The following is a 21,996-nucleotide window of genomic DNA, read 5'->3' as shown; positions in this document are numbered from 1 at the left end:
CTCATATGAACATTTGAAAATTGCCCTGTTCTGACTTTTTTCTAGTTCCCTGTCTAGAACTTGTAATGCTAATTACTCTTGCCTTTACTTCTCCTTCACATCTCCTATTCACCAGTCAAGGACTTTCTTTTCCCCTTAGAGATAGGAGATATGAAATTTGGGAGTCTTTTAGATAGACCCACTGAAGGGGTACCCCAATTGCCTCACTCTGTGCCCCTGTTCAGCATGGAAGAAGCCAGAACAGTCTGAGTCCCGATTCCCTATTGGCAATTTGGGTAACCTCTCAGAGGATGTTGTGATAAGAATAGGAGGTAGGAACTGGTTAGGCAGTTGGGGTGAAAAGAGCCAGTTTCTTGGCTAAAAGTCAAAATGTCCTTGGGCCTCTTAGCAACATACTCTGTTCCAAAAGCCATAAAGGTCAAAATTATTTGGGAGCTTGTATCTAATCCTTAAAAGATTTTAGGTTTACCTCTTCAGACGAGGGAATCTTAGAGTAGCCAAAAGCCCCATAAAAATAAATCAAAGAAGAAAGAGTGCATGAAGTTATCAGAAAAAAAGTGATGGGGAGATATGGGAGGAGTTGGTGCAGAGGGAGTGGGTATGGATTTGATCAAAACACCTTATATGCATGTATGAAATTCTCAATAAATTATTTATTTGAAAAAAAGAGCATTGATTGCACTTTCAAAGGACCCAGGTTTGAGTCACAGCACCCACACAGTGATAGTGAATCTACTTTTAGAGTTCCTCTTTATCTTTGTTTTATGGAAGGTTGTTCTAGGTGTCTTTTAGTTGCTTCTCCATACAGTTGATCTCATCAGTGTTTCTGAGCTTCCTGTTTTTGTAGAAGAACGTACTTCATTAAGCCTAGATGATTCCATCCCCTCTGTTTTCCTTAAAGACTGCTTCTACCAATTTTCTCTTTCTTTTCCTTCTTGGGTTCCTAATTATTCAAAAGTTACAACACTTTATCTTCATTCTCTTCATTTACACAGTTCATTGTTACACTTAATTACAAAGGACCAAATTAAATATGTAGAATGTAATTATATAGTGTCCTGCGTGGATGGGGTAGGGGATCTGGATGTGAGTGGGAAATATTGTATGAAATTTTAAAAGCTCAGTAAAACTAAGTTTCAGCCTTAAAAAAAAAAGAGGGAGGGCTTGGGGATTTAGCTCAGTGGTTCATTCCTCAGCTCTGGAAAAAAAAAAGACACAAAAAAGAGAGAGAGAGCAAAATGAAATGAAGGTGGAGGAAAAAAAGCCATCAAAATACCATGGTGAGTATCTTAAATTTATATTTATTAACTATTCATGAAAGCTGAAAGAATCATTTTCTTCTTTTGAAAAATATACTAGGGACTGGAGAGATGGTCCAGCAGTTAACAGCACTGGCTGATCTTCCTGTGGACCCATTCAGGTTTGGTTCCCTGCACCCAGAAGGCAGTTAGTAACCATCTGTAACTCCAGTTTCAGGGACTCCAATGCCCTCTTCTGGCCTCTGAGGGCATTGCATGCACATGGTGCACTTACATACATGAAGGCAAAATACTCATACACATAAAATTTTAATTTTTTAATTAAAAGAAAAATAAACTAATATATTACGATGCACTATATTATAATTTTGTTTTCTGACTTACCCTGTGAACAAAGGTCTACAGACCAAAGAAATGATTCCACCTAGGTCTAGGTTGGTGAGCCAATGAGTTTGTTGAGGTTACTTACAGAAGCACAAGTGATACTTGGCCAGCTGCACCACTGAAAATTTTACCCAAGCCTGGGTCACAACTCACAAAATCTACATCCATGGAGCTCCCTGACCAATTTGCAAAGGGCTCCACAAAAGACTTCCCCACCCCAGCAATTGTTTATTGCTCACATAATCTTGGGAGGAGCTTCCTGAGTCTCCTAATGTTCTCTAGCTTCCTGACTCTTATGAACACTTTTCCTTCCTTCCAAGAAGAAATGTTTCAATTTGAAGGAAATAGGTACAGAATATTAAACTGCAATTAATGATCTTAGGTCAAATTCATATATATGAAATGTATTTATCCTCTAAATCGGAGTCTTGATTTGAGACAAGGTCTCATATACCCAAGGCTAACCTCTACCTCCTGAGTGCTGAGATTGCATAAACCAATACACTGAGAATAATTCTGGGGTTCTCAACTCACAGAGATCTGCCTGCCTCTGCCTCCTGAGTGCCAGGACTAAAGGCGTGCACCACCATGCCGGGCTTATTTGGTCTTTTTAAGACAGGGTCTCCCTGTAGCCCCAGCTGGTCTGGAGCTCACTATGTAGACCAGGCTGGCCTCGATCTCACAGAGATCTGCCTGCCTCTGCTTCCCAAGCGCTGGGATTAAAGGTGGGTGCCACCATGCCCAGCTTTTGTTTTAATTTTTACAATTTATTTTTTTTTTATTTCGTGTGTATGGGTATTTTGCCTGCAGGTGTGTAAGTACTCCACGTACATGCAATGCTAATGGAGATTAGAAGAGGCTATCAGATCCCTTGGAATGAGAGTTATAGACAGTTGTTAGCTGCCGTGTGGGTACTGGGAACTGAACCAGGGTCCTCTGAAAGAACAGCCATTTCACTTAACCCCTGGGCCATCTCTCTAAGCCCACTCCTAAATAAACTTTTTAGTTTTGGGGGTACTTAAATCCCTCTAGATATTCTTGCATCTCATACATTGACTAAGACTGCATTCTGGTTAAAAAGGGCTTCTGAGGAAAACACACTCTTTCTAGAAGCGCCCACCCTAAGGAAGGCACAAGGGAGATGACAGCAGGGAAAGGAGAAGTGGAAGTCCCCAGCCTGCTAGGATCAGAGCCCTTGCTGCTTAGCTCAGCAGCTTGCTCTTTTTCTAAAGATTTTCTGGAGTGTATTCTTGCTTCCTCACTTGTTATAATTAAACTCCTGACTGCTTGATCGACTACTGTTTTACATCTGAATTTTTTTCTCTTAGGAGCATAAGAAGACTGCTACTGGGATAGAGACCAGAGGAAACTGGAGACTTCCGGATAACAAGACTGTACCAACCATGGGTCCCTTGGAAGATGAAGGGGCTGTGAGCCAAGGACCACACCCCAAAAGCTAGAAAACAGACTAATGTTCCCCAAGAGTCTCCAGAAGGAAGATTAAGATAATGGGCTTAAGATGGTGGGCTTCCAGAATGATATAATAAATTTGCATTGCTTTAAGACACTCAGTATGTACTGATTTGATGAATGTGCAATGGAAAAGTGTGGGGTTTTTTAAAATATTTTATTATTTTTATTTTATATGTATGAGTGTATTGCTTACATGTAGGTAGGTGCACCCAATGTCGTGCAATGCCCGAGGAGGTCAGAAGAGGTCAGATCCCCTGGAATTGGACTTACTGGTGGTTGTTAGCCACCATGTGGGTGCCAGGAATCAAACCCCAGTCCTCTGCAAGAACAGTGCTCTTAACCGCTGAGCCATCTCTCCAGCTCCTTGTTGTTTATTTTTAATGTAAATTCATCTCTCAACCTCCAAAACTTGTGGTTTTTATACGAAAAGCAGTGTCTTTGATCATTTTATCCTGGAAGTTGACATTTAGAACATGTTGAAAGGAAATAAAGGGTTTTTTTGTTTTATTTTTATTTTTATTTTCTTTCACTTAAAAGAATCTTGCTGGGCATGGTGGCGCACACCTTTAATCCCAGCACTCGGGAGGCAGAGGCAGGCAGATCTCTGTGAGTTCAAGGCCAGCCTGGTCTACATAGTAGGTTCCAGGCCAGCTGGGGCTACAGGAAGACTCTGTCTCAAAAAGGCCAAAATAAAAAAATCTAGTGGTAGCTGGGGTGGTGGTGCATGCCTTTAATCCCAGCACTCCAGAAGTAGAAGCACGGGGATCTTTGTGAGTTTGTGGCCAACCTGATCTACATAGTGAGCTCAAGGCCATCCAGAGCTACATATTGAGATCTTGTCTCAAAAAAAAAAAAGAAAAAAGAAAAGAAATGTCCAGCGTATGGGCTCATGTGGGTTCGCAATAGTCTCAAGACCAGATTTCTCTTTCTCCTGGAAACTGCAAGTCTGGACAATGACTTTGGGGCATTTTGCAGCCTTGGTACCATTTTCTAGGATCTTGGGCACCCCCTTCTGTGCTTCACATTTTTTTGTCTTTTTTTTTTGAGACAGGGTCTCCCTGTAGCCCTAGCTGTCCTTGAACTCACTATGTAGACCAGGCTGGCCTTGAACTCACAGAGATCCACCTGCCTCTGCCTCCTGAGTGCTGGGATTAAAGGCGTGCGCCACCACGCCCAGCTTGTGCTTCACATTTTAAGAAGCAAACTGAAAAGCATCTTCTAGTATCTTCTGTGCTTCTCAGAAGCTGCTCAGTTTGCAGCCTTGCTGGGGAATTTAGGAATCATGTACCTACTCTTTCCTTTTTCTTTCTTTCTTTCTTTCTTTCTTTCTTTCTTTTTCCTGAGTTTTCTTTAATAAGTCTATTCTTTTCAAATGACTTATGATTGTCAAAATCATACCCAGGGCCAAGGGTACTATGGTCTCATTGCAAACTGTCACTTTCTTAATGACTATCCTATTTAATATTGATCCCCCAATGCCCCCAAATACATACACACACATTTTCAAATTCCCCATTCCTATTTTATAGCACTTATCTCCTAACATAAAATAACACTATTATGTTTTCTGCTTACTGATACTAATCTGAAGAACCAAGAACAATGAATGATAAATAGATGATACTCAGAAAGTACTGTTGGATCACTTTTTCTTCTCTCTGTCTATTTTAGACCAGATCCTAGCATAGGGCTGCAGAAGAACAACACTGTGGGTCTTAGAATCTGCCGGTCCAGATGCTGCAGACATGTTTGATTTCATTTCAGCTAGCTAGGCTATAAACACATGGAGGCAGGTACACTGCCTTTCATTTTCCTTAACTTTCCTTATTCTTGGTCTTTCCCTCCATGCCTCTACCCTAGTTGTTATGCTAATGAATACCCACTTTCCCTTTGTCACCTCTATTCATTGGGAGGGAGTTAAATCACCCTTTTCACACAATCTGGGTACTTACGGATATATACATTGTTGAAAAACTATGGAGAAGTATGAAAGATATTTAGAATAATTTCGTGGGGTTGTTAAGCCTACATTTGTAGGAAAACCTCAAAAGTAAGATATAGGTGTTCAAGCAAACTCTGACTCCAATAAATGAGAATTCAAACTTATAAAAGTAGGCTCAGTTTGGCAGTGCCTATTAACATTTCAAAGGATATCTCACTTCATAGGAAAGATTCACTACAGGGCTATTTTAATAGTTTGTTCAAGTGAAACACACACGCAAACGGAGGAACTGGGATTAAGTGATCCATGTAGAATTCATAAAATGGACCATTAATGAACTGACCATTAAAAGTGAGCTAGGGTGTAGAACAGTTGTAGAGTACTTGTCAACCATGTGAAGAGGCCCTGGGTTCAATTGTCTCAGTACCACAGAAAAAAATTAAGTTATTAATTAAATTGAAAAATGCAAGTATTGTGATGAAATGAAAGATATGTTTAAATTTTATTTATTAATTTTAAATATTTTATCAAATATAATGTATAAACATTAAAAATATGTAAATACTAAAAATACCCACATATCAAGTTATCATGTACATTATAAACAACTTTATCAATTTCTATATTAATAAACATGGCTTTATTCATCAGTGTAACCAGAGGAAAGCAAAAACAGTCTATAATAATCCAGAATTAAGGTAGAAGAGTAAGATGTGTGGCCATTGCTTCCCCGGAAAGTGAGCCACATGATTATTTTTAAAACCCACCTTAACATTTTGTAGGTTTGAAATAAATTAGACTAAATGAAGTAGCTAATTTGAATTGCATTTATTTATTTATTATTTATTTATTTATTTTGCATGTATATGAATGTTTTGCCTGCATGTAAGTGCACCATGTGCCTGCAATTCCCACCGAGTCTGGGAGAGGGTGTTGGATACCTGGAGTTGGTATTATGGTTGTTAGCCTCCATGTCCGTGTCGGGAATTGAACCCCAGTCTTCTGGGGTTAGAGCAAGTGTTCTTAAGGGCTAGGCTGAGCTATCTCTCCAGCCCCACTAATTTCAATTTTAAATAGTCTTGACTTCTTTTTTATAGACGGGGTCTCACTGTGTGCCCCACACTGGTCCTCTAACTCGCGATCCTAAATAGCTATTGAGTATTGAGAATTGCAAACATGACCACCACTCCTGCCTTTCAAGTCTTATTTTATTTTTTTAATATTTTATTTACTATTTTTATTTTATGTGTATGAGTGTATTGCCTGCATGTAGGTAAGTGCACCCGTGTCGTTCAGTGCCTGCACAGGACAAAAGAGGTCATCCAATCCCTTGGAACTGGAGTTACAGACAGTTGTTAGCTTCCATGTGGGTGCTGGAATCCGAAACCCGGTCTTCTGCAAGAACAACCAGTGTTCTTAACCACTGAGCCATCTCTCCAGCTCCCTGACTTTTATTTTTAAACGTTCCAAGTCGTTTGTACATTGTGTGGAATAAGAAAATCCCCTTTCAAATGTTCAAAATTGGTAGGCAGAACCGTAAAAGAAAAAGAGGAAGGCGGTAATGACAAACCAAGAAATTAAAGACAGCTGTTTGAAATCGCTGAGTCAGGAGTTGGACAATCACGTGAATAGTTTCATAAAAATGAAACTTGAGAAGCCAGGGTTACCTCCCGCCTCCTCCACCCTCCTTGGGCCACTGTTAAGGGCTGGGGAGCGTGGGGTTTAGGGTGCCCTTTACTTTCGCCCCTGGGCACAACCCTGGTGATATCGGCGCGCCTTTGGGCACGTGGGTTTGGGTTGCGAGCCACAGGCTCCGCAGAGACATCGGCCTTTTGTGTCTCCAGCGTTCCAGGTCTCTACCCGCAGCTGTGGGAGGCCGCGCTTGCGGCCAGCGGTCAAGGCGACTTTGGTCAGCAAAGTGACTATTGTACTTTGAGCCTATGACTGGAGGCTTCGGAGCTTTCTAGGCATTCCTCCAGGAGCTTTCTCCCCCTGCAGGCCTGGCCTTTCAATGCAGTTTGTTTTTTACGGTGGTATGCTGCTTTATTCTTGGCTTTGGCGCCAAGAGCCACTTTCAAGCCATACCAGTTAATTATGGCCCTTCTGAGAAAAGAGCAATAAAGCGTCCTCCTTAAGTCTAAAGTTGCTGCTCCTGACTTTACTGGCAGCAGGTGCTTTGAAGTCTTTCTCCAGCGTACCTACTCTCTTGGCATCCTGTATGCAAGCATGAACATGCCCAGAAACCCAGCTTCTTTCCGGGCTTTGGCACCAGGGACTTAAGAATGCTCCAGTAGATGATTTGCGTGGACCCACAGACACACCACCACCGTTTCCTGCGTCACTCTTACCAAACTGTGCACTCTAAACATGTGTAACTTACATATCAACAAAGCCAATTTCAAAATGGGCACATTCCCAGGATTCAATAACAAACATTAAGCTTTTAAGAAACTAACATCAAATACTAAAATATATTTCAATGAATAGTTAAAAAAAATGACATCTATTTTTCATTAGGTAACTTATTTATTTTAAAACCTTAAATTTCTAGAAATGAAGGAACATGCTTTTACTTGAAAAGTTTATCAGGATATTCCATTAATGTTTTATTTGCTATTGTTATGGGAACTGAACTTTCCAAGGGAAAAAAGCCACACATATGTTAAACATCTACAACGCTAATTGACTAACATCTTGGCTGTGGAGAGTTGAAATGTTGCAAATCCAAAGCCAACTTGTCTTGAGCTATCTTTAACCCACATAATAACCATTCACTGCCCATCTATCTATGTGTGACCTAACATCCTGATGGCTCTCAAGTGACATCTAGGATATATTAATTTAGCAACTCAAAACATAAGAATGTCATAGGAGAGCACCTGAAACCTCTTTTTTAAAAGGTATTTTATTTTTTAATGTTTTAACTCAGAATATTTTTAATAATGGATATAAAAAAGTATTCATCTTACAAATTGTTCTGAAATCCAAATATACAACAGCTTGGAAAACAATATTTAGAAAACAAAAGCCAATGTAAAAAGACAGATTAAAACAACTAGAACAGTACAAGTTTGAGATGGCTCAGATTTTAGTTTTCTTACTGCATCATCAATGTCAGAAATCTGTTCCTTCAGCTGGCTCCACTGCTCCATATTTAAAGAAATACCTTTTCTTCCTGGCTTCATTTCACCTTCTGAGTCCATCCAATATTCTCTAATATCAATTAGAATTTTCCCTTTAAAGTCCTGAACACTAACGTACCTCATTTTCCCAATCTGAAACATGTCATCTCTGCGGCTGCTACTCTGCTTGGAAGAGGCCAAAGCTCTCGAAGTTTCACCAGGCTTTTGTTTCTTTACAGGTTTTTCTGGAGCAACTTGCTTTTTCCTCTTTAACATTTTTTTTCAATTTCACTGTCAGAATCGCTGTCTGAAGAGCTCGAAGAAACAAGTTCCTTTAATTTAGGCATTGCTCCACTACTGCCATCCAACAGCCTCCTGCTCGCTCACTCCGAACTCTTATTTATTAATTTTATTTCTATGTGTATGTGTATTGCCTGTGTGCAGGTAAGTGCACCCGTGTCATGCAATGTCCGTGGAGATCAGTAGAGGGAGTCAGATCCCATAGAACTGGAGTTACAGATGGTTTTTAGCCACCATGTCAGTGCTGGGAGTTGAACCTGGGTCCTCTGCAAGAACAGCCAGTGCTCTCAACTGCTGAGGCATCTCTGTAGCCCCCTGAAACCTCTTTTGCTATAACCTGCCTACCTGATATTTCCACTGATATGTTTGAAAAGTATCTGATTTATTATTTTGTTTGATGTTGTAGCTATAAAAACCTCATGAAACTGTTAGTTTGTGAGAATATGGTATTTGGGGCAACCTGAATCTGTGTTCCAGGGCTGTAGTCATTTATAGTTGTTTCCAGAAGAAACTATCTCTTTTTTCCTTTGAGGTAAGAGCTGTTTTTTTCCTTGGTAGCTGTGACAACAAAGAAAACATGTCAACATGCCTCAGTAGAAAGAAAGACACAGGAAATGGTCATGCCAGTAATTCCAGCATTTGGGAGGCAGAGGCAGGAAGATCCCAAAGTCAAGACCAGCCTGGATTAAAGTGAGATGCTATTACAAACTACCTCACCTCCACTTCCCCAAAACACAGAAAGGAAAAGAAACAAATCATTGATCTGGAGATGTAGCTCAGTTGGCAGAGTGCTTCCCTAACATGCACAAAGCTCTGAGTTTGATCTCCAGCACTTAATAAATTGGGCATGGTGGCACATACCTGTAATACCAGCATTCCTAAGGTGGAGACAGGAGGATCAGAAGTTCAAGCTCATACTTAGCTATATAGTGAGTTTAAGCCTGCACGATATGAGACCCTATCTTAAAACAACCAAATAGCTGGGCATGGTGGTGCATGCCTTTCATCCTAGCACTCAGGAAGCAGAGGCAAGCAGAGCTCTGTGAGTTCAAGGCCAGCCTGGTCTACATAGTGAGTTCCAGGTGGGGCTACAGGGAGACCCTCTCTCAAAAAGACCCCAAAAAAGACAAAACCAAACAAACAAGAACAACAACCAAATAAAAATGAAAACCTATTATAGAGAGGTAGACAGTAACAACATAGGAGTGAAGATTCCTGGCTAAGTCAACAGGGTGGTATAGGTCTAAATTCAAAGAATGCCACTTGCTGTTACCAGTTGTGCATGTTGAGGGGAGTTCCTTATTTTTTCTAAGTCTCTACTTCTGTACAGAGTTCCAGAGTGAAGCAGTGTCAGCAAAGGATGTGAAGGAAGGACCATTTGGTCGACACCTGACTGTAGCTGGGCCTCAAACATAGGCTGCTGTTCACAATCTATTTTGGATAGAATTGCCAAGAGAATGAGAATCACAAAAGTTGATTCTAACTGAACTCCATCAACTCTGGTACTACATAAAGGAAGAGGTTAGGAAGTTGATGAGTGTCATAAGAGTGAAAGCTTCCCAGGCTCTGAGGGCTTTTAAGAGTCAAGAGCTAATAGTGATTATGAAGGATCAGAACAGCACCTGATTGCATTACTTTTCTGTTGCTGTGTTAAAACACCATGACCGAGGCAACTTACAGAAGGGAGTTTATTGGAGTTACGGTTCCAGAGGATTAAGAGACCATCATAAGCCAGGGAGACATGGCAGGAGGCAGCCAGAGCAGAAAACTAAGCCCTCAGATCTTCAAGCATGCACAGGAAGCAGAGAGGGGACAAGCAGGAAGTGGGCAAAGCTGTGAATTCTCAAAGCCTGCCCACAGTGATGTGCTTCCTCTACCGAAAACTTCCCAAAACACTTCCACCAACTGAGGATAGAGTATTCAAACACTTGGAGCCTATGGGCAACATTCTCATTCAAACCATCACACACAAAACATCATAAACAACACAATGTAATCAGGGGTACTTTTTTTTTTTATTATTGTTCGTGGTGGAACCAGCTATATCACAGTGTCCTAGTGAGAAGAGCATGAAGGAAATGAAGCAACTAAAGTTCCTAGCAGAGAGTCTGAAACACAAGGCTAAGCTGCTGTTAGTTAGCATCCCTTTTCCCCTCCCTTACTTCCAAGTGTTCAGCCCAAACCCAGCTCACTCCCTGAAGCCCTCTTTAATTTATATCCTCCAACTCAACAAATGCAGCCTTTTCTGTGGCTGTGGGACCTCTACCAAGTGTAGGCTGGTGTGGGAGACCTGGCTTCCTGGCACTGAGTTATAAGGAAGCATGCAAGCTTGCCCAGATGTAACATCTTGGACTTGATATACATAAGCTGTAGTTCCTAAAAGGGCAGGAAGTGGCTTGTCACAAGTTGGGTTTTGCAAAAGCAGATGCTAAGGTGGAATTTGAGGTATGAGATGTGTGTTTAGAGATTAATATCTATGAAAAGAAGGGGTGCAAAGCCAGATGAGGCAAAAGGAAAAGGCTGAATGTCAATGCAAACTCAAAAGACCCTGGTCAAATCCACAAGACAGTGTGGCATGAGTATTGCCATCTGAATGTCTCACAATGGGCTGAGAAAGCCAGATCTTCACGCACTGTCTCCCTCTATCCCTGGATAGTGCTTGTTTACAAATGCTAGTTAAGCCTCCCCTCCCTGTGTACTCAGCAAAATCTGTGTGGTTAGGGCATGTTTACGAAGCATCCCCAATGCTTCTTCTGCAAGGTCTATTTGAGAACCCAGTAGAGGATGGAGCATCAAAAAGCATTCCACAAATCTAGATGGAACACCCTCACTGTTGCAAACTCTGGAGGAAGAAATGATCCGGTCAGCAACCTCAATGGTGGAACGCAGATGGCAGAGATAGACAGCAATCTCAGCAGGAAAGGAACCAAAGACACACACCATCAAGACATACGTAAGATTCTGTTCTTGAACACACCAATCAATCACCATCACATACAGCGAATCATCCATTAAGTGCTGAGGAAATGTAGTACAGAAAGGGCGATCTGAATGGGACCCTGAGTAACAGAAATAATGTGGCCTTTCTGTGTCCATAGAGTTCAGAGAATGTAGAAAGTGTGATAGGAAAAATAGAGCATGTTCATTTAAACTAATCTCTAACCAAAATTTAGGATTTTCTTAAATCATGAATACAGACACAAACTGCAACAGAATTAGTGAACACCTGTGACTTAGTCACCAATAGAAACCATAGCTATGTTTTGTGTTTCATATCACATTGCTATTATCATGGGTCTCCTGAAATATGTTTTTTGTTGATCAATACTTCAGGCCTGTTACTTTTTTGTGTTTTTATTTTTTAATTAGCATATAATGTCTTATCATTATGACATTTTCAAGCAAAGTATATTTCTGTGCTTCTCCCTCACATCTCCCCCACCCCTTGCTAGCTACATTCCTCCCTGGTTACCCCACACACTCTATTCCTCTTTCATGTCCCATGAGTCATTTTGTCCATCCTCCATCCTTCCTCATCAGCTAGTATTACCTTCTCTTGGTCTCTTTTCTAATTTTTTTTTACTTTACCTACACTTACACGTGTTTACAAATATGTGTGTGTGTGTATGTGTGTGTGTGTGTGTGTGTGTGTGTGTGTGCGTGTGTGGTGCTGGGAAGTGAACCTAGGGCCTCAAGCATTCAAGTCAAGCCCTCTACCATCAAGCTACATTGTCAGCCCTAGGACTGACTATTGCTTTCTAAATCTTTCTTTATATCTTGGTATTTAATGTGTTAATAGGGAAACACTGCATTATTATATCACACTTTTAAATTTATTGTTTCTATTTTATGTGTGTAAGTGTTTTTGCACTACAGGTGCATGCAGTGCCCACAGAGAAGAGTAAGTCAGATCCCATGGAATTGAAGTTATAGATGGTTCTTACCCACCATGTGGGTGCTGGGAACTGAATCCAGGTCTTCTGCAAGAGCATCCAGTGCTCTTAACCACTGAGCTATCTCTCCAGCCCCTATATCACAATTTTTTAATGGGAGAGAGAAAACTCAGCCCCCGACTACCATAAATTATGCAGTGGAGTTTCCCACATTTGGGGAAATTGCAGGAGTCAGCACTTCCGGAATGCAATGGATAAGACTCATCTTGGGGAAGCCATCTTTGTGATCACATATCTACCCTGCCAGGTATCTATGACATGTCTTTTGAAATAGTCTATGTATCCCCAGCTGACCTAGAACTTGATATGTAGACCAAGATGATCTTGAATTTGTGGTAATCTTCTGCCCCTGCCTTCTAAGTGTGGGCATTACATACATGAGCCATCATACTTGGCCCTTATATCACACATTTCTTAACAAATATTTAGATAATCGTATACTTATATAATTGGTTTCATTTGTAATCTAATGCATTTTATCTTGTGTATTAAAAATATTATTCTGGGCCAGGCGTGGTGGCACACGCCTTTAATCCCAGCACTTGGGAGGCAGAGGCAAGCGGATCTTTGTGAGTTCAAGGCCAGCCTGGTCTACATAGTGAGTTCCAGGACAGCTGGGGCTACAACGAGACCCTGTCTCAAAAAAAGATTTAAAAAAAATTATATATATAATTCTATGTAAGGGTTCATAGACTTCATCAAACCCCCAAACAAGCAAAGGGACATCACACAGAAGAGAGAAGCTATTGTGGTACAATACTGTATGCAGTTAGTGGTCACCTACGTTAGGTCATTTATACTCCATCTAACCTCCCACAGAGCACAACTACTCTCTACATTTCTCTCAGGAACTTCCTGTGTAAAGCACAGTTGGAAAGAGAAACAGAAAATTTTGTTTCAAGGCCTCTGAATAAGATCATGTGTTCATTCATTCATTCATTTATGCTTACATTCATTGGTTCAACTCAACAAATGTTTATAGAGCACCTATTATGGGCCAGCCACAATGTGATGAAGGAGATAGATATTGCTCTGTCCTCAGGGAGTTTCTATTCTAGTTCAGACTGGAGAGGACTAACCAGACAAAATAATAGGGCCTGGAGAGATGACTCAGCAGTTAGGAGTGCTTCCTATTTTTCCAGAGGACCCGAGTCCAGTTCTCAGTACCCACATGAGACAGTTTACAGCCATCTATAAATCCAGCTCCACAGTATCCAACACTCTTTTCTGGCATCTGAGGAAACCTGCACTCATGTGTACATACTGCCCACATTAATAAAAATAAATCCATGAGGTCAGGGATTAAAGGAGTTGAAGTCGGGGCGCCTGGGGCTCCAGCCTACAGGCCAGAAGGGGAGGAGGAGCAGCTGCCTGGGGTCCCTCAACTCAGATGATGGACTTGGAGCTGCTGATCTCCAGTCACAATGATCGAGGTGGTTTGTAACGACCATCTGGGGAAGAAAGTGCGCATCAAGTGCAACACCGATGACACCATCTGGGACTTGAAGAAACTGATCGCAGCCCAGACTGGCATTTGTTGGAATAAGATAGTGCTAAAGAAGTGGTACACAACTTTTAAGGACCACGTATCTCTGGAAGACTATGCAATCCATGATATGATGAACCTGGAGCTTTATTACCAGTAAAGCTCATTCCCCCCAACCCATCCTTCTCCCTCAGTCCTGCCCAACTCTCCCACCATGATCTGACACACTGTATGGATGGTTTTTATTAACAAGTCATGTGAATAAAAAACCTTGTGTGGAAAAAACATGTCTAAAAAATGGGACAGACATAACAATAGTTACATGGAATATGTAATATGTGTCAAATATCATTTTGAGGTTTACATGGATTAACAAAACTTCATAAGGTTCATGTAAACTTAGCATATCTTAAGAGATAAGGAAAGTTAAAAGAGGTGACCCATGTTACACCCAAGATTCAAAAAGGTCACACCCAGGATTCAAACCCAAGCAATAGTTCTTTATAGCCATGTTAAGTCTGAACTGTCTATGAAATATCCAAGTGGATATATGAAATATTCCATGAAGCTGGGACACAAAGGAGAAGCTCAAGCTACGCATGGAGATTTAGAACTGACTAGTATAGAATTTGATTTTTAATTTATTTTATTAATTCTTTGAGAATTTCATACGTGCATAAATGTATTTTGATCACATTCACCCCCACTCTTTTCCTTAATTCACAACGGATCCACCCCTACCCCTCCTAACTTTGCGTTGTCATTTAAAAAAATAATCTATTGAGTTGAATCTGTGCTGCCCATACACTCCTGGCTATGGGATCATCCACTGGACTATGGTCAACCCACAAGGGGCCACACCCTTCAAGAAAACAGACTCTCCCTCCCCCAGAAGCCATCAACTGACTTCTGCTAAGATAGAGGCCTGGGGAGCTCCTCCCCACTCCATGCTGGAAAGTTGACTGGCTTGATCTTATTGCAGGCAACCACAGTTGCTGTGAATTCATGAGTGCTGCAGTACTGTAAAGTGAAGAAAACACTGTTCTGCCCTGATCATCCCAAATCTCTTGGTTTTGCAGTTTTTCCAACCTTTCTTCTATGATGGCCCCGGAGCCTTGGGGGTTGGAAGTGTGATGTAAATTTACCATTTTGGCTGAGCACTCCACGGACACTTATTTTCTGCATTTTGACCATGTCTGAGTTTCTACATTAATAAAAATAAAGTTTAAAACCAAGGAACTAAATGCAATCTCATAGGAAAAGAATGAAGATTGAGATTAGAAGTTGGTCCAGGGTGGAGCTCTGAAGTGTACTAACATTTAGACTTGGGGCAAGAGGAGGAACACTAGGGTTAAGGGAAAAACTCCCAGAAGCCAGAAGAAAGAACATTTTAAGGAAGACAGTGTAATTAACTGGATCAGTAGCTAATCATTATCATCATATGTTACTCTAGGAAATCGGTCAAGACTATGTGGAATTATTGAAGGGAACCAAGGTTCTTTTCGCTTTTGATGGTGATTAACACAGAAACCCACAACTGGTCAATGTACAGAGTATTAGAGACTTCGGAGTGCTCAGCCCTAAATAGAACACGTATTTCACATCCTCTCCTCCCAAGGCTCGGGGATCATTTCAAAAGAGGGGGTTGAAAGGTAAGAGTAACAGGTGGTGAATGAATACAAGGAAACCATATTGTCCAGACACAAGAGGGAAGTTGCATACATGAACTCACAGAGCTTGTGACAGCATGCACACATCCTGCTCAAGCTGAAGTCAGATAAAATTCCAGCACGGATGGAGGAAGTGGGCAAAAAGCTTCAGCCCTGGCTGAGGAACTATTGGCAATTGATAGCTGCTGGAGAGAGAGACTCAGTTTTCTTTAAGGGTGTGATGCCATGTAGGTTGATCAGACTCTGAGGTGGACCCACACCCAGGAGAATTTGGGGAACAAATTAGACTCAATAGGCCTTAAAAATAATAATAGAGGGCATGAAGTCAGAGGGGTAGTAAAGTGGGGACAGAGATGAAGTGGGTCTGAATAAGATCAAAATACATTGTATGAAGGGACTGGAGAGCTGGTTCAGTGGTTAAGAGCACTGGCTGCTCTTGCAGAAGACCTGGGTTTGGTTCTCAGTACCTACATGGTGGCTCACTGTCCAAAACTTCAGTTCCAGGGGATCATGTGCCCTCTTCTGGCATCCACAGGCATTGCACATACATGGTGCACTTACATACATGCAGGCAGAACACTCATACACATAAAATTAAAATTAATGAATTAATCAATTAATTAAAAATATATTGTGTAAAATTCTCAAAGAATCAATAAAAAATATTTTTAAATGACAATCCAGAGAGAAGTATAACCAGAATGACTGTACCTCACAGCTCTGCCTCTGACATTCATTGCCCCACACCTCATCCAATTTAGTGTTTGTCCCATTTTTTGATCTTCAGACTAAATAGTACTATTAATAGTTGCATTAGGGATGGGGATATCACTCGATGATAAAGCAATTACCTCATATGTACAACCCTTGATTCCATCCTATTCTTCCACATACACAAAAAAGTTGCCTTAAAAAATTTTTGGTTTGCTGGGCATGATGGCACATGCTTGTAATCACAGCTTCTTAGGAGGCTGAAGGAGAAGCATCACAAATTCAAGGCTGGTCTGGGTAACTTAATGGGGCCTTGCCTCAAAGTCTAAATTTTTTGAAGTTTGGGAATATAGTTAGTGTTAAAGCATTTGCTTAGCATGTATGAAGACTTGAGTGCAATTAATGATACATAGTACTATATAATCAATACTGCAATAATAACAGTAATAATGATATTGTGGTGTAGGTTTAGTAGAGCTAGAGTTGAGTTTCCAGTTTTCACAAACTTCTTCCACAATGAAATCTGAACGATAACCACTGATAATCCATTTCTTTTCCTAACTTTTGTGGATTAAACATAACTGACCTCCTCATCAGAGAAAGCATGCAAGGCACTGACAAAAGGACATGTGTTCAAATATCAGCTGCTAGGAACACCTAACCACCCCAATGCCAGGCAGCAGTGGAGGAAGTATTCGGCATTGTCCAGGTACCTGCTATGTGGTATACTGGTTGGTGGTTCCTTGGCGTAGGAGTTCCAGCAGCTGTCAGATCACCAATTAGCAAGATTAATGGACGATATGGAAATATTTACAGGTCAGCTGTACCACAGAGTTTATTAGGAATGTTCTGAACATTCTTGCAACAGTGGTTGTGTAATTTATACATGAAGCAAATGCACACCAGTCTATTTTACTGATTGATAATTGTCCTATATGCTTCTCTCTTGCTGTGACACCATGACCAAAGCAACTTGTAGAGGAAAGGGTTTATTTCACCCTTACAGCTTACAGTTCATCATGGAGGGGAGCCAGGGCAGGAACTTAAGGCAGGAACCTGGAGGCAGGAGCTGAAGCACAGAGCATGGAGTATCGCTGCTTACTGGCTTGTTCCCCTGGCCTGTGCACAACCTGTTTTCTTATACAACCCAGGACCACCTGCCCACGGGAGTGGGTGGCACCACCCACAGTGAGCTAGGCCCTCCCACATCACTCAACAATCAAGAAAATGCCTCACAGACATGTCCACAGCCCAATCCATAGAGGAAATTTCCCAACTAAGGTTCCCTCTCCCCAGGTTGTCAAGTTGACTACTAAAGCTATCCAACACAATAATGCTTTTTTTTTGAGACAGTGCCTCCCTGTAGCCCCTGGAATTTGCTACATAGACCAAGTTAGCCTCTGTCTCTCAGAGATCTGCCTGTCTCTACCTCCTAAGTGCTGGGATTAAACGTGTGCACCACAATGCCCGGTTTGCTCGTTTCTTTTTAAGCAGGGATTCACTATGTAGCCCAGGTTGACCTTGGCCTCCTGTTTTGGAATTTCAGGCATGTGCCATACTCAGACATTTTGTTCAAATTTTATTCTAGATTTCTATATGCACATATGAAAAGCAAAGCTTTAGTTGTCAACGTATTGGCTTCAAAACTGTGTAATGACACTCTGATACCAGTGTCCTCAAAACTGTGTAATGACACTCTGATATCAGTGTCCTCAAAACTGTTTAATGACACTCTGATATCAGTGTCCTCAAAACTGTGTAATGACACTCTGATATCAGTGTCCTCAGGTGCATCACAACTTAAACTAATAACAGCCGGATCACTTTATCTACTTAATGCCAATTTCAGTTTTTTAAAGATTTAGTTTTAATCATATGTATGTGTGTGTCTTTGTGTGGATATGTGTATGTGAGTGCAGGTGCCCTGCCCGAGGAGGCCAAAGAGGTATTGGATCCCCATGGAGCTCTAGAGTCAGTGGTGGTTGTGAGCCACCTGATGTGGGTGCTGTGAATCAAACTTGGGTCCTATGGAAGAGAAGTGTGAGCTATTAACTGCTGAACCATCTCTCCAACCCTGGTTTGTTAGTAAATTTTTTATTCATGACCACATGGATAAAACAGGAGATCATTATGTTAAGTGAACTAAGACACGCACAGGAAGACAAATATCTCATGATGTCCCTCATGTGAAGAATATAAAAACGCTGACCTTGTGGAAGTTGAGTGCAAAATAGTGGTTGCTAAAGGCTGGGGAGAACAGGGTGTGCCTCTTGGAATGAGAAATGTTGATCAACGGGGTACTAAGTAACAGAAAGGAACAAGAAATTCTGGTGTGTTATTGCATAACATGGAGATTACATTTGACAATAATATACTGTACATTTCAAAAAGCTACATGAAAACATTTTGTAAATATTCATAATGAAATGAGAAATGTTTAAGGAGACAGATATGCTTAACCTGGTTTAAATTTAAATGTTACGTATACATGTACCAAAATATGACAGGATGATCCATAAATATATATATATATATTTAATTTGCATATTTTTATATGTCACACGTATTAAAAATAAATTTAAAGAAAACTCTAGAGTTGCACTATAAAATAATAATTTTGGAAGTTAATTAGTTAATTCTGATGAAGGTGAAATACAGCATTATGAATACTATTAGAATTTAAGTAAACCAGGCGTGGTGTGGTTTAATCCGAGCACTCAGGAGGCAGAGGCAGGTGGATCTCTGTTCAAAGCCAACCTGGTCTACATAGTGAGTTCCAGGCCAGCTGGGGCTACAGGGAGACCCTGTCTCAAAAAAAATAGCTGTACCTCATCCCAGTCGCAATGGACAACATCAGGAAAATTAATATATTATGCCCAATGACCCAGGCTGTAATTCCAACTACAGAAGAGGCTGAGGCAGAAACAAATAATGCTGGCAAAGATGCAGGAAAAGAGGAGCTTTTATCTTACTGGTGGTGAGAATATAAATGGGTACACCCACTATGAAAAATCAGTATAGAAGTTCCTCAGAAAACTAAAACTAGAACTGCCATGGGATTGACTACATCACTCCTGGGCATATAGTGAAAGGTGTCTAAGTCAGGGTAGCACAGTACCTGCACATTCTATGCTGCACGTTTTTATCTATTGCTGCACAAGCCATAATAGCTAAGTTATGGAATCAGCCTATATATCCACCAACAGATGGATAAAATTCATGTGGAATATATACAAAATGGAGTTTTACTCACTCAAAATAAAAAATTGAAATCAGGACATCTACAAGATGGAGATCATCATATTAAGAGAAACAAACCAGCCTTGTGTGATGGTACATGCCTTTAATCCAAGCACTTAGGAGGCAGAAGCAGGCAGATCTCTGTGAGATGGAGATCAGCCTGGTCTAAATAGCAACTATTTGGGAAGAAGAAGGGGACCAGTTGGGGGTGGGAGAGACAGAGATATAGAAAGGTGGATATGAACAAAATACTTAACGTAGATGTATGAAATTTTCAAAATAAAACTTATTGTTTTGTATAATTCCTATATGATAATGAAATTATCTTTATAAACAAGGTAAGGCATTGGAGAGATGGTTCTAGAGTTAAGAGCACTTACTGTTCTTGCAGAAGACCTGAACTCATTTCCCAGTACCCATGTCAAGGAGATCCCAACCACCTGTAATTCCAGCTCTACATATTTTTAAAATATAATAAATATATGTATCTTTTAATATATTTTATTGTATATGTATGTGAATGTCTTGTTGTATGTTCACTGTGTGTGTTCCTGGTGCATGAAGAGGGCTTCAGATCCCCTGGAACTGAAGGTATAGGCAGCTGTGAGTCACTTGATATGGGTGCTGGGAACTGAACCCAGCTCCTCCGAAAAAGCACTAAGTACTCTGAACCACTGAGCCATCTCTCTAGCACCCAATAAATATATTTTTAAGGAAGGTCTAGCTTAAAAGTTTACAAATATATTTTATTTAAGCAAAATTAGAGTCTCTGGACATGTTTAGTGTGTGACAAAATCACGTGCTTTCTACCTGTACTTTCTGTCATCAGTCAGGTTTTAGAAAAATTTGAGCTTTCGAAGCATTTTGTCAGCCCACCTACGATGGTACCAAACCTTTTACAAGACTTCTCTAACTTTTGTCTTATTTTGTTCAAAATCAATTGGAAATACTTTTTGACACTTTTTTATTGAATTGTTTGCCAATTTAATGCAATACATTGTGATCATATTTAGATCCATCCCCATGTGCAACTCCTTACTATCTCCCACCCAATTTCATGTACTCTAATATATATGTATATTATAATATATATTTATATATAAAGGCCTATAGAGTCAAATTTGTGGCCCCCAAATACCCTTCAGTATGGGTTCATCCACTGGAGCCTGGTCAACCTACTAAGAGTCTCACCCTTAAACAAGATTGACTCCTCCCACCCCCCAGCAGCCATCAGTTGCCAATAGTTCCTCACGTACGTTTGGAATTTCTTACCCACTTCCTCACGTCTTCGCTGGGATTTTTCTGGCTTGAGCTTATTTAGGACTTGTGCATGCTGTCACCATTGCTGTGAGTTCCTAATGGTAACTGTCAAGCTATCTGGAAAAGTACACCTTAAGCGCTTGTTACTCTTGTAGAGGACCAGGGTTTGGTTAATTGTGTGTGTGTGTGTGTGTGTGTGTGTGTGTGTTTACTAGTGTTCAGGTGCCCATACAGGCCAGAGACATTGGATTCCCCTGGATCTGCAGTACTAAGCAGTTGTAAGCCTCCAGTGTGGGTGTTGGGAACCAAATTTGGGTCCTCTGCAAGAATAGCACATATCTTTATCACTAAGCTATCTCTCCAGCCCATTAAAACCATATTTAAACAATACATCCTGCAGTATTATTTTGTGATGCCACATTATGATGATGCTTGAATAATGAGAGCCTTACTCTTAGCATCCATTTTAGCCAGGAGCAGACCTGAACTCTTCTGAGAATCTGCTCCTTCAGAATTCTCTCCGAGCTATGCTCTCAAACAAGGGCTTGCTCTTTCTTTTATTGAACCAGTATATTCAACTTGAAATGTTAAAGAGTGGACCCTTAACAGAGGAGTCTGTCCCTTCTGATCACTACTGATGTAGGACAGCACACATGCACAACCACAAACAGACACTGTTAGTTTAATGTCATCGAGCAATGCAAATAGAATATGTTGCTTCCAATGAATACCAGCTGCTTATAGTGCTTGTGTCACATCCATCTCACACTCTCACACACACACACACACACACACACACACACACACACACATTTTTCTGGGTCATGGGAAAGGCAGGGATTAAAACTATATGTTTTAGGTTACAAGAGAATCCATTGTAATCTTGTTTTACATCATAAGCATGCTGAGATATTGTTAAATGATCGCAAAACATCTTTGGTTACAAGGTTAGGTAAAAGTCATTCTTACAACTTCTTTCATAAAAATACTAGTGATACATTATAAAAATAGGGCCAAGAAACTGATCAAACGATGTGAATATGTATCAATAAACTTACTCCAATTCTGGTAATTTTGAATATTTAGAAAATCAATATAAATAACATTTTAGTTCGGTATGTTGGCACACACTTGTAGCCTATGCATTTGGGAGACTGAGACAATCATGATTTCAAGGCCAAACTAGCCTACACAGA

General features: G+C 40.6%; 1 protein-coding gene, 1 non-coding gene and 1 pseudogene across 2 annotated transcripts; 1 reads left to right on the top strand and 2 right to left on the bottom strand.

Moving 5' to 3' along the window:
• Positions 1–8,072: 8,072 nt before the first annotated feature.
• Positions 8,073–8,545, bottom strand: LOC103734894 (annotated as a pseudogene).
• A 3,980-nt stretch (positions 8,546–12,525) lies between these two features.
• LOC115070535 lies at positions 12,526–12,688 on the bottom strand. The gene has a single exon (XR_003849689.1). It is a non-coding gene; the product is annotated as a U1 spliceosomal RNA (small nuclear RNA).
• Positions 12,689–13,857: 1,169 nt separating this feature from the next.
• On the top strand, positions 13,858–14,079 carry LOC103734861 (ubiquitin-like protein 5). The gene has a single exon (XM_008833929.1). The coding sequence runs from the start codon at positions 13,858–13,860 to the stop codon at positions 14,077–14,079; it is 222 nt and encodes a 73-aa protein (XP_008832151.1).
• Positions 14,080–21,996: the final 7,917 nt, after the last annotated feature.

The sequence above is a fragment of the Nannospalax galili genome, unplaced genomic scaffold, assembly GCF_000622305.1.
Source record: "Nannospalax galili isolate Female #2095 unplaced genomic scaffold, S.galili_v1.0 scaffold75, whole genome shotgun sequence".
NCBI classification, from domain to species: Eukaryota; Metazoa; Chordata; class Mammalia; order Rodentia; family Spalacidae; genus Nannospalax; species Nannospalax galili.
This window is presented reverse-complemented; position numbering and strand designations above follow the sequence as displayed.

Excerpts from the sequence above, each read along its gene's own strand:
- LOC103734861 (XM_008833929.1), top strand. The coding sequence starts at position 13,858 with ATGATCGAGGTGGTTTGTAACGACCATCTGGGGAAGAAAGTGCGCATC.